At 60.2% G+C, this 15,185-nt stretch overlaps 1 protein-coding gene across 3 annotated transcripts in view; it reads right to left on the bottom strand.

The window, feature by feature from the left end:
- SBNO2 (strawberry notch homolog 2) overlaps nt 1-15,185 on the bottom strand; it is a 62,747-nt gene that overhangs the window by 7,489 nt on the left and 40,073 nt on the right. For all 3 annotated transcript variants that reach the window (XM_032252439.1, XM_032252441.1, XM_032252440.1), the window contains 13 exons: nt 13,687-13,848; nt 9,608-9,688; nt 9,202-9,307; nt 8,584-8,735; nt 8,353-8,486; nt 8,183-8,273; nt 7,856-7,999; nt 3,538-3,655; nt 3,193-3,298; nt 2,697-2,850; nt 1,639-1,815; nt 1,135-1,232; nt 353-435 (listed from right to left, as the gene is read on the bottom strand). In XM_032252439.1, coding sequence (XP_032108330.1) covers nt 353-435; nt 1,135-1,232; nt 1,639-1,815; nt 2,697-2,850; nt 3,193-3,298; nt 3,538-3,655; nt 7,856-7,999; nt 8,183-8,273; nt 8,353-8,486; nt 8,584-8,735; nt 9,202-9,307; nt 9,608-9,688; nt 13,687-13,848 — 1,606 coding nt within the window. The remainder of the gene's footprint in view (nt 1-352; nt 436-1,134; nt 1,233-1,638; nt 1,816-2,696; nt 2,851-3,192; nt 3,299-3,537; nt 3,656-7,855; nt 8,000-8,182; nt 8,274-8,352; nt 8,487-8,583; nt 8,736-9,201; nt 9,308-9,607; nt 9,689-13,686; nt 13,849-15,185) is intronic.

Raw genomic sequence — 15,185 nt, 5'->3', positions numbered from 1 at the left:
CCCTGCATGTGCGTCCCCCCAGGGTCTGGCTCAGCACCCTGCATGTGTGTCCCCCCCGGGTCTCGCTCAGCACCCTGCGTCTGTGCGTCTGTGTCCCCCTCGGGTCTCGCTCAGCACCCTGCGTCTGTGTCCCCCCCCGGGTCTCGCTCAGCACCCTGCGTCTGTGCATCTGTGTCCCGCAGGCTGCCCATTGCCTCCTCTTCCCTGAATGCGCCATGGCAGGGTCCATGCAAGACCCGCCACTGGCAGTGGGGCCCTGAGCCTCCCTGGCACGGGTGGGCCCTGCATGCATCGGGTGGATGGGGGAGTGGGGGAAGCAGGGGTGGGTGGGGCCGTGGGGGACGGGGCTTACGTTTCCGCTTGCTTCCTGCTCCTCTGTCCCGCTTTCTCTTGGTGGACGGAAAGTGCTTCTGAATTAGTGACAGGAACACGCCTCTGGAAGTGAGACGTGGAGTTTATTCTCACATGAGAAGCGGGGCCAGGTGGGGTTGCCGGACACAGCCTGGCTCAGGACAGGGCTGGGCCTCGGCAGAGGGTCTCCTGCAGGGAGTGAGCTGGGGAGGGCAGGGGGCTGCCTGTGAGCTCTCCTTTGGCCTCCTTGGCCCACCAAGCTTCCCCCACCCTGAGTAATGTGGCCAGATCGATTATGGCTCCCAGGATGGGGGCAAGGGGAGGGAGAGGGGGAGGAGCTACCTGGGGGTTCCCTGCAAAGGGTTACCAGGCATTGGGGAGCTCTGACCCCCCGGCAATGTGGAGAGCTTGGGGGGCTGCGGTGACCCTCCCAGGGCATTCTCAACCACCAGGGGAGAGGCTGGGGCTTCAGGGAGCTGGGAGGGCCAGCTCCTAAAATCTACAGCATCCCAGTTAAAACGGCACGGATGCAGAAAGCCTCCTTCTGAGGCCCCGGGGACCACCTGCCAAACCCTTCAGACCCACCACGCCTGGAGTCCACCTCGACACCTCTGCCTTAGACCTGGAGCAGAGCTGAAGGCCTCTGCGGCCGAGGCTCCAGTCCCAGCAAAGCCCACCCAGCACCTCCTGCTGCTGGGCCAAGGGGCAGGGTCAGGCCGCAGGTGGCTGCAGAGAGGGACGGCCAGGAGTGCAGGAAGGTCCTGTCCCCACCGCAACACGTACTCAGCGGCAGAGACGAAGCAGTTGAGGTGCCCGTCGTTCTCCCCCAGCACCTCCCGCGTACGCGCCTCGCCCGTGGACTGCAGCCCGATGACCACGCACTGTGGGGGACACCAGAGGACTGTGAGCCACCAGCCCTGCCAGGGGGCCTCCATGGAGCTGGAACCTGCCAGTGCCAGGCCCGAGTTGGCAGCCACAGCCCTCACTCTGCTCCGGTGCCTCCCCAGGAGGGGCCCTGGCCCACCCGCAAGACACAGTGCCGGGTGGGGTCTGCCGGCTTCCGGTCTCGGGACGGTGAGCCGCCCACTGCGTGGTCACCGCCTGCACACCAGTGTTCCAACACCCTGGGTGGCTTAGATGCAAGATGGACATCGGGCGTCTCTTGCCCACCAGGGTGCAGACCCCGCCAACGTCTGGCGAGGGGCCAGGAAGGACCCAGAAGCACAGCAGCCCCGCCACCGCTGCAGGGCCGGCCGCCGTCTGTCCTTGAAGGCCGCAGCTGCTCACCTTGTCTCGGGCCAGCTCCTCGCAGGCCAGCTCCACCAGCCGCCGCACCTTGGCAGCGATGCACAGGTACTTGAAGAAGCGCTGGTGCGCCGACCAGAACTGGCCCCAGAGGGATTTGCGCGACTCCAGGCCGATCCAGTCGGCGGCCTGCTGGAACACGTTCAGGGCCTCGGCCCACTGCAATGATACGTGACGAGGTGCCCCTGAGCTGTGGCTCCCGGCTCCCTGCCCGGGGCCCCAGCCCACCTGCCGCCAGCTCTGGCCAAAGCATCCCTCGCCTGGTGGAATTTAGGGCAGGACAGGGCGCTGGGGGTGAGACCTGTAAGAGGCATGGCCTCGGGCGTGGTGGCTCACGCCTGTAATCCCAGCACTTTGGGAGGCCGAGGTGGGTGGATCACGAGGTCAAGAGATCGAGACCATCCTGGTCAACATGGTGAAACCTCGTCTCTACTAAAAATACAAAAATTAGCTGGGCATGGTGGCGCGTGCCTGTAGTCCCAGCGACTCAGGAGGCTGAGGCAGGAGAATTGCCTGAACCCGGGAGGCGGAGGTTGCGGTGAGCCGAGATCGCGCCATTGCACTCCAGCCTGGGTAACAACAGTGAAACTCCATCTCACAAAGAAAAAGAAAAAAAAAAAAAAAAGACCAGGGCGCGGTGGCTCACGCCTGTAATCCCAGCACTTTGGGAAGCTGAGGCGGGCAGATCACTTGAGGTCAGGAGCTGGAGGCCATCCTGGCCAACATGGTGAATCACTGTTCTCTACTAAAAAAAATATAAAAAATTAGCCGGGCGTGGTGGCTGGCACTGTCGTCCCAGCTATGTGAGAGGCTGAGGCAGGAGAATGGCTTGAACCCAGGAAGCAGAGGCTGCAGTGAGATGAGATCATGCCACTGCCTGGGAAACAGAGCAAGACTCTGTCTCAAGAAACAAACAAAAATCCCTGTGACAGGACAGGCCGGGCCGTCACCTGACCAAGTCTGTGGCATCCTTAAGGCCACAGGGCTCAATTTCACCAGGGAAACGCACAGGGGCCCCCAGGTTGGGCGCCCAGGCTCACCAGCAGGGCAGCACGGTTGTAGACACGCTCGAAGGCTGGGGTCAGCGGGATCTCCTCGATGCGGAAGGTGACGCCGGAGAAGCTGAGCTGGCGTGCGATGTACATGCCGCTGACCTTCATGTCCATGGCCACAATCTCCATGGCGCCAACGCCCCTGCCGACGGACACGGGACCTGTGAGACGGCCAGAGCCCACGGGGACGGAGCCACCCCGGAGCGCGAGGCAGAGCCAGGCGCAGAGAGGGTAGGGTCAGTAGGTCCAGAGCCCTGGCGGCCACAGAGGAGACGGCTGGCGGCCAGGCCTGGCGGGGACAGGGCAGGAGGGGCTGGCTTCCCTGGGTGTGCCGGGAGATCAAAGGCAGAGAAACCAGGGGGCCGCGTTTAGCACCACTGGTGCCGGAGACGCACACACAGCAGTGCCAGGCTTGGGGCTGATGGGCTTGAGGCCTGCTGCCAACCCCCGCCACCCCCTCCACGTGGGCGGGAAGGGGGCTCACCTCTTCTCCACAGCCTGCAGGAACTCCTCAAAGTTCCGGAAGGGCGTGCCCTCGCCCCAGATCCCGAGGCGGCTCATGTAGATCATGTTCCGAGGCTCAGAGGCACCTGTGGGGGGGAAGCTGCCATGAGTCAGCCCCCACCCCCGGCCCAGGAGGGCCCTGGGGGCGGCCCTGGTCAGGAGTCTACTAAGTTGGGAGTGCCGGGGAGAGGCCCTTCAGGGTTGGAACCATAGGCCTGGGGAGCGCTAGAGTGGCCTTGGGACAGGTGTAGAGGTGCACCGGATACCCTTCCCGGGGACGGCCAGGTGGACGCTGCCAGGTCACGTGGGATCCGCGCCGCCCCACCTGTGGCACTGGCGTAGACCACTCGGGCCAGGGGCAGCTTGTTCTGCAGGTCCAGCACGGCCTTGCCCATCTTGGTGGAACCGGCGTTCTTGGCTTTGTGACACTCGTCAAACACAATCTGGGGCACGCATGGGTTAAGGACTTTCTGAAGGATGGGGCCACCCCAGGAGCCCAGGTCCTGACCACCCGAGACCCCACCTTCCTGGTGGGGGGCTAACGCTCGTGCAGCTGAGGACTCCACAAGTGACGCCCCGTTCAGAGCGGCAGCTGGCGACCACAGGGGTCGGGCGGGCGGGTGGCCCCCACATGGCCACTAGATCAGCGTGGCCTGAGATGGCTCCTACAAGACTAAACACCGTGCACCAAGGATCAGGCCTCGAGGGGAAGGGTGGGCTGCCTGCAATGACAGCACAGGATGATGCCACCGGAGAAGAGTGCCTGGAACCTCTCTTTTTTTGGAGAGGGTCTTGCTCTGTCACCCAGGCTATAGTGCAGCGGTGCGATCTCAGCTCACTGCAATCTCTGCCTCTCGGGTTCAAGTGATTCTCATGCTTCAGCCTCCCGAGTAGCTGGGACTACAGGCGTGCAACACCGTGGCCAGCTAATTTTTCTATTTTTAGGACAGATGGGATGTCACCATGTTGGTCAGGCTGGTCTTGAACTCCTGACCTCAGGTAATCTGCCCAGCTCAGCCTCCCAAAGTGCTGGGATTACAGGCATGAGCCAATGCGCCCGGCTCTTTTTCTTTTTTTGAGATGGAGTCTGGCTCTGTTGTGAGGCTGGAGCGCAGTGGTGCCATCTCAGCTCACTGCCACCTCCGTCTCTCTGGATTAAGCGATTCTTCTGCCTCAGCCTCCTAAGTAGCTGGGATTACAGGAACGTGCCAGCACGCCGGGCTTCTCTCTCTCTCTCTGTGTGTGTGTGTGTGTATTTTTTATGAAGTCTCGCTCTGTCACCCAGGCTAGAGTGCAATGGGGCGATCTCGGCTCACTGCAACCTCCGCCTCTCGGGTTCAAGCAATTCTCTTGTCTCAGCCTCCCGAGTAGCTGGGATTACAGGCGTCCGCCACCACACCTGGTTAACTTTTGTATTTTTAATGAGAGACAGGGTTTCACCGTGTTGGTCAGGCTGGTCTCAAACTCCCGACCTCAGTTGATTGCCTGCCTTGGCCTCCCAAAGTGCTGGGATTATAGCTGTGAGCCATTGCGCCTGGCTAATTTTTTTATTTTTAGTACAGACAGGGTTTTACCATATTGGCCAAGATGGTCTTGATCTCCTGACCTTGTGATCTGCCCCTCTCAGCCTCCCAAAGTACTGGGATTACAGACGTGAGCCAACACGCTCGGCCTCTGTTTTAATTCTTATTCTACAACAGAATCTGTGGTGGCCCATGCTAAAACGTGGTTTTGGGGAACACTTATTTTATGAAATAAACTGTTGCCTGCTTAGAAAAAAACTGTATCTATATAAAACTATTAGAAGGTCGGGCGCAGTGGTTCGTATCTGTAATCCCGGCACTTTGGGAGGCCGTGGAGGGAGGACTGCTTGGGCCCATGAGCGCAGTGTGGGTAACATGGCAAAACCCTGTCTCTACAAAATAAATACAAATAATTAGATGGGCGTGGTGAGCTGTCGTCCCAGCTGCTCAGAGGCTGAGGCAGGAGAAGTCACCGAGCTCAGAAGGTGGAAGTACAGGGAGCTGTGGCTGGACCACGGACTCCAGCCTGGAGGACAGTGACACCCCGTCTCAAACAAACAAAAAACTAGAGGAAATAAACTGAAAATGTTCTCAATTTTTTTTTTTTTTTTTTGGGGACAGAGTCTGGCAACCTCTGCTTCTCAGGTTCAAGCAATTCTTCTGCCTCAGCCTCCAGAGTAGCTGGGACTACAGGTGCACGCCACCACACCCAGCTCATTTTTCTATTTTTAGTAAAGAGAGGGTTTCACTGTGTTGACCAGGCTGGTCTCAAGCTCCTGACCTCAGGATCTGCCCACCTTGGCCTCCCAAAGTGCTGGGACTACAAGCATGAGCCACCACGATCGGCCACATTCTTAATATTTTAAGACGAAAGAAAGCAAGTTGCAGAAAGCAGTGAGACGTCAAGGCTGAGGAGGGAAACCGGGGACAGTACAAATTAAACAGCCAGCCCTGCCGCCATGCCGCAGCTCAGCGAGGGGTGATCTCAGGGTTACCGCTATTCTGTGGATTGCTACACAGAGCTGCCAGCTGGGTGCTGAAGACGCCAGCAGCCTCCCACTCTGTTTCTGGCCAGTCTAAACGTTCTGTCTCGGCGATAACTGAACAGCAAAGCCACAGTCCTGTCCTGTGCAAGGAGCGGACGTTGCAGGCCAACATCCCTTCCTTATCTGCATTCTGCCTGCCTTGGGGCCATCACCCCACTCCGGAAAGTGGCCCCCGGAGACTGAGCCACAGCAACAGGCAGGTTACCCTGGGCCGCCGATAACACAGCGGGGCTGGAGACCACGCACACCCGTAAGACGGGGAAAGGGACGAGAGGCCGAGGCACGGAGCAATGCAGCAGACTGCGGGCGGGGGCCGTACGCTGGACAGCCTCTCGGGCAAAAACACTGCTCAGTCGCTCCCGGGGTGGCCAGGCCCCACCCTGTCCGGCAGGCCTGGCCGTCTGGGCTCCGTCCCCGAGAGCACCAGTGGGAGATGCCCCAGGTGCAGCTGTTGGCAGACAGGACAGGGCGCAGGCAGGCGCCGTCTCCAGAGGCACCAGTGCAGCGCTCCTAAGACACGCCCCTGGGGACTCCCCACCTGCTGGTCCTCTGTGCGAGGGGAGACCAAGGGCGTCACCTTATGGGAGCTGTTGGCTGGAAGAACATGACTTGAGCTCCAAGAGCGACATGATGGGGAGAAGGAGCCAGCTCAGGGCAGGAGGCACAGGGAGCCAGCCTGGAGCACCTCGGGGAAGGGCCTGGAGCACCTCGGGGAAGGGCCTGGAGCACCTCGGGGAGCCAGCCTGGAGCACCTCAGGGAGCCAGCCTGGAGCACCTCGGGGAGGGGCCTGGAGCACCTCGGGGAAGGGCCTGGAGCACCTCGGGGAGCCGGCCTGGAGCACCTCGGGGAGCTGGCCTGGAGCACCTCGGGGAGCCGGCCTGGAGCACCTCGGGGAGCCGGCCTGGAGCACCTCGGGGAGCCGGCCTGGAGCACCTCTGGGAAGGGCCTGGAGCACCTCGGGGAGCCTGCCTGGAGCACCTCGGGGAAGGGCCTGCAGCACCTCGGGGAGGGGCCTGGAGCACCTCGGGGAGCCAGCCTGCAGCACCTCGGGTAGGGGCCTTCTCTCAGGCTTTCCTGCACCTTTCAGTGCCTCCAGAGGACAGATGACATGGTTATCTAAGTTGTTGTGGGGTTTTTGTTTAAGTTTTTGGGTATTTAGGTTAAATTTTTGCTTTTATTTCGTTTTTGAGACAGGGTCCGGCTCTGGCTGGACTGCAGTGGTGCAGTCAGCTCACCACAGCCTCGACCTTCAGGGCGTAAGTGATCCTGCCTCAACCTCCCGGGTAGCTGGAATCACAGGTGTGTGCCACCATGCCCAGCTTTGTTTAAAAGTTCTAAGACAGAATAAGGCAAAAGGCAAAACATAATAATAACAGCAACCTCTGATCCGCGGCTTGCCGACCACAGTGGGAGACCCCGGGGGCCTGTGCCCCCAGCACCCAAGCTGCTCTCCCTGCAGGGCTGAGCCCCAGGGCTGGGCCTGGCCAACAGGTGCCCTGCCATGCCTTTGGTGCCAACTGTCCTGGGTCTCCTGTGGGGGAGCCCCTCCCAGCTGTGGCCTGCCGACAGGAGCTCTGGGATGCTGGGGGGAGAACTGTGTCCCACACTCTCAGCAGGTTGGCACCTCCCTGCCTTGGGGAGCAGCACGGTGTCACCCTCTGCCCAAGGCATCGTGGCAAACACCACGACCACATCTACTCAATAGAGTCAAGAAACCAAGCCAGACCCGTGTGGAGAATGACGACGGTCACTTGCGTGGGGCCCACAGGGCCGGCCTCCCAGACCTAACAGTCTTCCACCGGGAGTCCTAAACCCTAAGCAAAGTTGGGGGCGGGTGGCCAGATCCGGGGTGGTAAACTCCAGTGGCCTCTAGCCCTTCCCCAGCTCCACCTCTCCCCTCCCACCCCATCCCATCTTCCCCTCCCACCCCCTCCTGCCCTCCCCTCCCAACCCCCACCTGTCCCTTCCCACTCCTCCATCCTCTCATCCCACCCCTCCCATCTTCCCCTCCCACCCCCATCCCCCAACCCCCTATCCTGCCCTCCCTTCCCCTGACTGGCCCCAGCAGGATACGACGCCCTCGAAGGCCTCCCCACACCAGTCCAGGATCTGCCGGAGGCGTGTGCGGTGCTGGCCACCGGCCTGGCTCTCCCCAATCAGGGCGGAGTAGGTGGCGAAGAGAACACCCTCTGAGGTAGTAGTGTCGCCATACTTGATCTGGGGATGCACGGGGTGGGGTGGGATGGGGGCCCAGCTCACTGGGCTCCAGACCTGGTCTCCCTATCTGAGGGGGAGCTGGGCAGAGCGTGCCCCGGCTGCCAGCCTGCCCAGCTGAGCAGTCCCCACTTTGCAGGGCACAGTCCCCACCCTGACCCCTGCTGTACTGAGCACATTCCTCACCTTGCTCAGCGCGTGCACTGCGATGCCTGGGGCCTCGATGTCCCGCAGGTCACGCTCTGCGTCATACTTGAGGTCATTGGAGACGCTGAACCTGCAGGGTGGGGGCATCAGGGGCACTGACCCCTCCTCTTCACCCCTGCCCACCCCTCCCACCCTGGTCAGGGCCTCACCACAGTGCCTTCTTCCGGCCCCGCAGGTGATTCTCTAGGATGATTCCGGCCACCGTCCGGCCCTTGCCCACGCCAGCCCCATCGCCGATGAGGAAGCCCGCGCGCTGCCTGCTAGGGAGCAGGACCTCGTGTTGCTGTGGCCGGAGGGCAGATGTTAGAGCCTGCAGGTGCTGGCCAAGCCCCTCCCAAGGGGCCTCGTGGAGATGGGCTGGGCTGGGGACACGTGGTCACCTGGCAAGCGTAGGTGATGGCCTCTAGCTGCAGGGCAGACAGGGCCCCACTGTCGGAGGGCAGGGCCAGGGTGTAGGTGATGTCTGGGGGTGGAACGCTGGACAGTGTGCTGGTCTCCACCACGCGGTCTGGGTGCTGCTTCCCGATCTTGGCTGGAGGGGCAGGGACCAGGGCGAGGTAAAGGGTGTGGCTAAGGGGCGGGGTCAGGGCCGGTCATGGCCAGCTGGGCGGGTCTGGGGCGTGACCAGAGCTGGATGGGCGGGCCTGGGGCGTGGCCAGAGCTGGATGGGCGGGCCTGGGGCGTGGCCAGAGCTGGATGGGCGGGCCTGGGGCGTGGCCACGGCCTGCTGGGTTGGTTGAGGGCACAGCCAGCAGCTCCGCTCGAGGAAAGGACAAATGCATAAAAATCCTCCCAGTGCCTCTGACGTTCCTTTCATCTCCGCACTCTGGAAACCCTTAACAAGCCCGGATTGTAGAGCCTGTCCCCAGGGCTCTCTGCCCTTTCCTGAAGTTTCAGATTCCCCCTGTGGGCTGTGTGGGCAGTGGTCCCCTGCGCGGTCTGGGTCCCACGGAAGGGTCTGGACCCGTCTCAGGGGAGGGTGCGGCTGGGCCACTCACACTTGGACGGCACGTAGTCAGCATAGGTCTCCGTGTGCCCCAGCTCTTCTGCCTCCTCCTCCTCAGCCTCGTCCTCCTCCTCTGGCTGGCTATGCCCAGTCTGCTCCTACGTGTGTGGCCAGAGCTCAGCGCAGCCTGTAGGCCTGACCGGCCATGGATACTGGCCTCCCCCAGGGGCAGGGGCCAGGCTGACCACGGGCAGCTGAGTGGCCGAGGGGTGGGAGATGGCTCTGTCTGCCCCTGCAGTGAGGTGTGCCCCCGGGGCCTCAGTCTCGTCAGCCGTAAAATGGGCACTCCCAGCTTCTAGGCTGGCCTAGGACCCCTCACAATGGAGGTGCCTGTGCTGAGTTCTCTCCTTAGGTCCTGTGGGAGGGGAGGGGAGGGAGCCCAGCTGGGCCCAGCTCACCTGGTAGCTGACAAGAAGTGGGGTGCTGTGGGAGGGCAGAAAGTCCTCGAAGGCTGGAAACGGCCTGCTGAGCGGGAACAGCTGGAGGGGGAGCAGGACATCAGCCCGGGTTGGTTGGGGCAGGCCACAGTTGATGGGTCTTCCAGGCCCAGTCACCAGAGGGAGGCTCCCCACTGCCCCCTGTCCACTCCCCATCCTCACTCCCCAGGCCCTGGGCCCTGCACTCCTGCTGTTCTCAGGGTGACCCTGATGCTTCCCAAGCCTCCCCAGTGGGCACCTCCCTGGGGCCTGAGGCTCTCGCTCCTCATGGCCAGCACCTGGCGGCCTTCCCACTGATGCCTGGGGTGCCCGGAGTGGCCTGGAGGAGGGTGCCCTGCCAGGTCTGATGGACAACAGAGCTTGGTCCCAAGGGAGCTGGCAGGAAGGCTGTGGATGGGGGTCTGACGGGACTGACCCACTGTGTGCCAGACCCATGCAGAGCACGAGGCACTCAGGGCTCTGGAGGGGGAAGAGGAGACAGGGGCAGACAGAGCGGGTGTCCCTGGGTCTTGTCCCTCATCTGCTGGCTCCCAGCACACAGGGTGCATAGCCCAGGGTAGCCCCACACTCCCCAAGGGCCCCCGTGCGTGCGGTCCCTGAGGCCTCTCGAGCGCAGCGGCTCTTCTGTGAAGGATGGAGCCAGGATGCCCGCCACACAGCAACCAGAGGACACTTCCCACCGGGGCCTCGCTCTGGGGAGAAGGACTGCCCAGAGCCTCACGCCACTGCACCTAGGTGGGGAGCACTGGCCTTGGGGAGCCAAGCCCAGGTATAAGCAGCCAGGTGTGCCGGGCTCCGTGATGAGTCTGGGGCCTACCCTGAGGCTTCCGAACTGACTGGGCATGTAAAGCCTGTGAATGGGCAGGTCAGGGGTGGTGTGGCCTGTCGTGCCCACTGTCCAGACCCCAACACTGAGGCAAGGTGGACCCCGGAATGCATGACTAGGGGATGGCAGGGTCTAAACTAAGGTCTCTGTGATTCTGGAAAATACCCACTCTTAGAAAAGCAAAAATCCTAACGGTAACATGAGCCATAAAAAATGTGAGCCTGAAAAAAAAATTTTTTTAAATGTGAGCAGGAAGAATTGGAAAAGGGAGAATCTTGGCCAGGCGCAGTGGCTCAGGCCTGTAATCCCAGCACGGTGGGAGGCAGAGGGAAGACGGGTGAGACTGCTTGAGGCCAGGGTTCCAGGCCAGCCTGGGCAACATGGCAAAACCCTATCTCCACAAAAAAATACAAAAATTAGCCGGGCGTGGTGTTGTGTGCCTGTGGTCCCAGCTACTTGGGAGGCTGAGGCAGGAGGACTGCTTAAGCCCAGAAGGTCGAGGCTGAAATGAGCTAACATTGTGAGATTCCGTCTCAAAAAAAAAAAAAAAAAACCCAGGGCACAGTAGTTCACACCTGTAATCTCAGCACTTTGGGAGGCTGAGGCAGGTGGATCACGACGTCAGGAGTTCAAGACCAGCCTGGCCAACATGGTGAAAGCCTGTCTCTACTAAAAATACAACAATTAGCTAGGTGTGGTGGCAGGCGCCTGTAATTCCAGCTACTCAGAAGGCTGAGGCAGAGAACTGCTTGATCTCGGGAGGCAGAAGTTGGAGTCTGGAAAGACTGTGCCACTGTACTCTAGCCTGGGCAACAGAGTGAGATTCCGTCCCCCCAAAAAAAAAGCTAGGCGCAGTGGCTCACACCTGTAATCCCAGCACTCTGGGAGGCCAAGGCAGGCGGATCACCTGAGGTCAGGAGTTTGAGACCAGCCTGAACAATACGGTGAAACCCCGTTTCTACTAAAAATACAAAAATTAGCTGGGCATGGTGGTGGGCGCCTGTAGTCCCAGCTACTCGGGAGGCTGAGGCAGGAGAACTGCTTGAACCCGGGAGGTGGAGGCTGCAGTGAGCCACGGTCCCACCACACACTCCAGCCTGGGCGACAGAGCGAGACTCTGTTTCCAAAAAAAAAAAAAAAAAAAGGGCGCGGTGGCTCACGCCTGTAATCCCAGCACTTGGGAGGCCGAGGCGGGTGGATCACGAGGTCAAGAGATCGAGACCATCCTGATCAACAAAGTGAAACCCCGTCTCTACTAAAAATTCAAAAAATTAGCTGGGCATGGTGGCTCGTGCCTGTAATCCCAGCGACTCAGGAGGCTGAGGCAGGAGAATTGCCTGAACCCAGGAGGTGGAGGTTGTGGCCGAGATCGTACCATTGCACTCCAGCCTGGGTAACAAGAGTGAAACTCCGTCTCAAAAAAACAACAACAACAACAACAACAACAAAAAAAAAAAAAACAAAGGGGAGAATCCCTTCTAGACCTGGTCTCTCACGCAAAGCCCAATGTCCTGAGACGGGTGATGTTTCCATCCCAAGCCTGCCTGAGCCTGGGCCAGGTTCTCAGCAGTGAGCGGGAGCCACAGGGCTCACTTTACAGCTCCTGCGTTTTCTAGCACTGGGAACACTACTGAAGGTTTTAAAAGAAAATGGAAACGTGGTACTGGAAGGTTAGAAACACTACTGAAGGTTTTTGTTTTGTTTTGTTTTGTTTTTTTTTTTGAAGCAGAGTTTCACTTTTGTTGCCCAGGCTGGAGTGCAATGGTGTGATCTCGGCTCACAGCAGCCTCCGCCTCCCGGGTGCAAGTCATTCTCCTACCTCAGCCTCCAGAGTCGCTGGGATCACAGGTGTGTGCCACCGTGCCCAGCTAATTTTGTATTTTCAGTAGAGATGGGGTTTCACCATGTTGGTCAGGCTGGTCTTGAACTCCCGACCTCAGGTGATCCTCCTGCCTCCCAAGGTGCTGGGATTACAGGTGTGAGCCACCACGCCCAGCCTGAAGGTTTTAAAAGAAAGTGAGATCACGGCGCAGGAAGATTAGAAACACTACTGAAGGTTTTGAAGACAGTGGAAGCATGGCACAGGAAGGTTAGAAACCTATACTCAGTTGCCTTCTCCTTTTTTTTTTTTAATTAACAAAACACAAACAAACGCCACGCAGATTCCTGGAAGGCTGAGTCACCATTCCCGGTGGGGCTGGTGGGGGCACTGGTTTCAGATGCCCTTGCGCCGTCTGCGGCAGGCCAGCTGGGCCCTGGCCTCTTTCCTCACGCCCTGCTTAGAGCTGTAAGCCAGCCGGGAGGGCACGGGCCTCAGGCTGGGTGAAATGCCCGCTGGGCCCCTGTGCCGGAGGAGTCATGCCTGAGCTGCCCACTGTGGCTGCGGGGTGCTCTGAGGCTTCCTGCCCATGTCCCCAGGCCTGTGAGTTCTGCTGCCCAGGTTGTACCCTTCTTGAGGGTCTGGGGGAGCGGCCCGTGGGTGTGAGCCCACCAGCGTGCAGGGAGCATGGGGAGGTGTGGACCCTCACTGGAAGGCATTCAGCCCAGACACATGTCCAATGTCCACTCCCAAAGTCTAGAAGCTTCTCTCCTGAACAGCCCTGGATGGGTGAAGGGGCTCCCCAGGCCTGGCTCCCGGCATGCCTCCCTCACACCTCACACCTCCACCAGTGCGGTGCTGAGCACGGGCCCTGCTGCCCTACGACCCTCCTCCAGGCCTGGCCCACCCAGGTTCTTCAGGAGGAGCTTCTCCGAGGCAAAGCCCAGCCCCTCAGCCCCCAAGGATGACGTCCACCTCCCCCCAGCCCCGGGACAATATTCTGCCAACCTCGCCCTCTCAGCTCCCACCTAGCCGGGGCCATGGCCACTGCTGACCCAGGCCCCATGGGGCTGGCAGCCACCACAGGTGCTATTTTTCTGCCTGGGCCCGCTGGGCACTGCCTCTCCAGGGGCCCTCCCTGCTCCCTCTCGTGTGGGACTGTGCTACGCAATGCAGGGCACTGGGCAGCATCCTGGTCCCCCACTCCTTGCCAGGAGCACCCGGGTGTGGCAGGCACAGGTGTCCTGGACACTGCCTCCTCAGGGCACGAGAGGACCCTTGCCTCACCACCTCCTCCACACCCTCAGACAGCGCTGACAGTGATGGCACAGCCATTGGCATGCAGAGTGGGAGAGGCTGAGACTGCCGGACCCTGTGGGTCCCGGGGGCACTGACCTTATCATGGGCGGAGGAGGCAGGGTTCTCGTCCCAGATGGTGGACACCTGGGTGAGGCTGTCGGCCGACAGGAACTCGTGCGTGTCCGCGATGTCCGACAGGGAGTCCACGGACGAGGAGAAGATGGAGATGTTGGAGAAGTCCTCAAAACAGGGGGAGTCCTGGGAGACAGGGCGAGGCCAGTGACACCACGGCCTCCACACACTGGAACACGACTCAGCCGTGAAAAGGAGAGAGGCTCTGACTCCGGCCACAGCATGGATGAACCCCGAGAACGTCACAGTCATTAAGGGGCGCCAGACACAGTGTGTGGTCCCATTTCTTCGGGTTTTTTTTTTTTTTTTGAAACAGAGTCTTGCTCTGTCGCCCAGGCTGGAGTGCAGCGGCGCCATCTCAGTTCACCGCAACCTCCGCCTCCCAGGTTCAAGTGATTCTCCTGCCTCAGCCTCCCGAGTAGCTGGGACTACAGGCGTGGGTCACCACACCGGGCCAACATTTTGTATTTTTAGTAGAGATGAGGTTTCACCATGTTGGCCAGGCTGGTCTCCAAGTCCTCACCTTGTGATCCACCTGCCTCGGCCTCGGCCTCGGCCTCCCCAAAGGCCGGGATGACGGGCGTGACGCCTCATGCCTGTAATCCCAGCACTCGGAGGCCAAGGCAGAGGATCGCTTGAGCCCAGGAGTCAAGACCCACCTGGACAATATGGCAAAACACCATTTCTACTAAAAATATAAAAATTATCCGTTTTCACGCTGCTGCGGCATACCAAAAAAAAAAAAAAAAAAATGAGCTGGGTGTGGTGGTGCACGCCTAGCAGCCCCAGCTATTCAAGAGGCTGAGGCGGGAGGACCTGAGCCCCAAGAGGTCAAGGCTGTAGTGACCTGTTACTGCACAACTACACTCCAGCCTGGGTGACAGAGCAAGACCCTGTCTCAAATAAATAAATAAATAAACAGGCGCGGTGGCTCATGCTTGTAATCCCAGCACTTCAGGAAGCCAAGTAGGCAGATCACCTAAGGTCAGGAGTTGGAGACCAGCCTGACCAACATGGTGAATCCCCGTCTATACTAAAAATGCAAAAATTAGCCGGGCATGGTGGTGCCTGTCTGTAATCCCAGCTACTTGAGAGGCTGAGGCAGGAGAATCACTTGAGCCAGGAGGCGGAGGTTGCAGTGAGCTGAGATCAAGCCATAGCACTCCAGCCTGGGCAACAGAGCACGACTCCATCTCAAAAAAAAAATCATGCTCATGCATGGCTAAAGCAAAATAAAAAGAAAAAAACCATCAGGCATGTGGAGGGGGCGCTGTCTCTTCCTGGCGCCAGTGAGCTGTGTCCTCCTCACCTTGCTTGCCTCTGCCCATCCTGTCAGACCCAAGCACCCAGTCACTGATCACTAGGGACATTCAGGAACCTGGCCCCAGCCAGAGACCCCAAAGTACCCCTGGGACGGGGTGTCCGTGCTGCCCACCTGAGGCCCAGAGCCATGGAGGGTGCGG

Source organism: Sapajus apella, unplaced genomic scaffold (genome assembly GCF_009761245.1).
Source record: "Sapajus apella isolate SASKATOON/1434 unplaced genomic scaffold, GSC_monkey_1.0 scaffold77, whole genome shotgun sequence".
Taxonomy (NCBI): Eukaryota; Metazoa; Chordata; class Mammalia; order Primates; family Cebidae; genus Sapajus; species Sapajus apella.
This window is presented reverse-complemented; position numbering and strand designations above follow the sequence as displayed.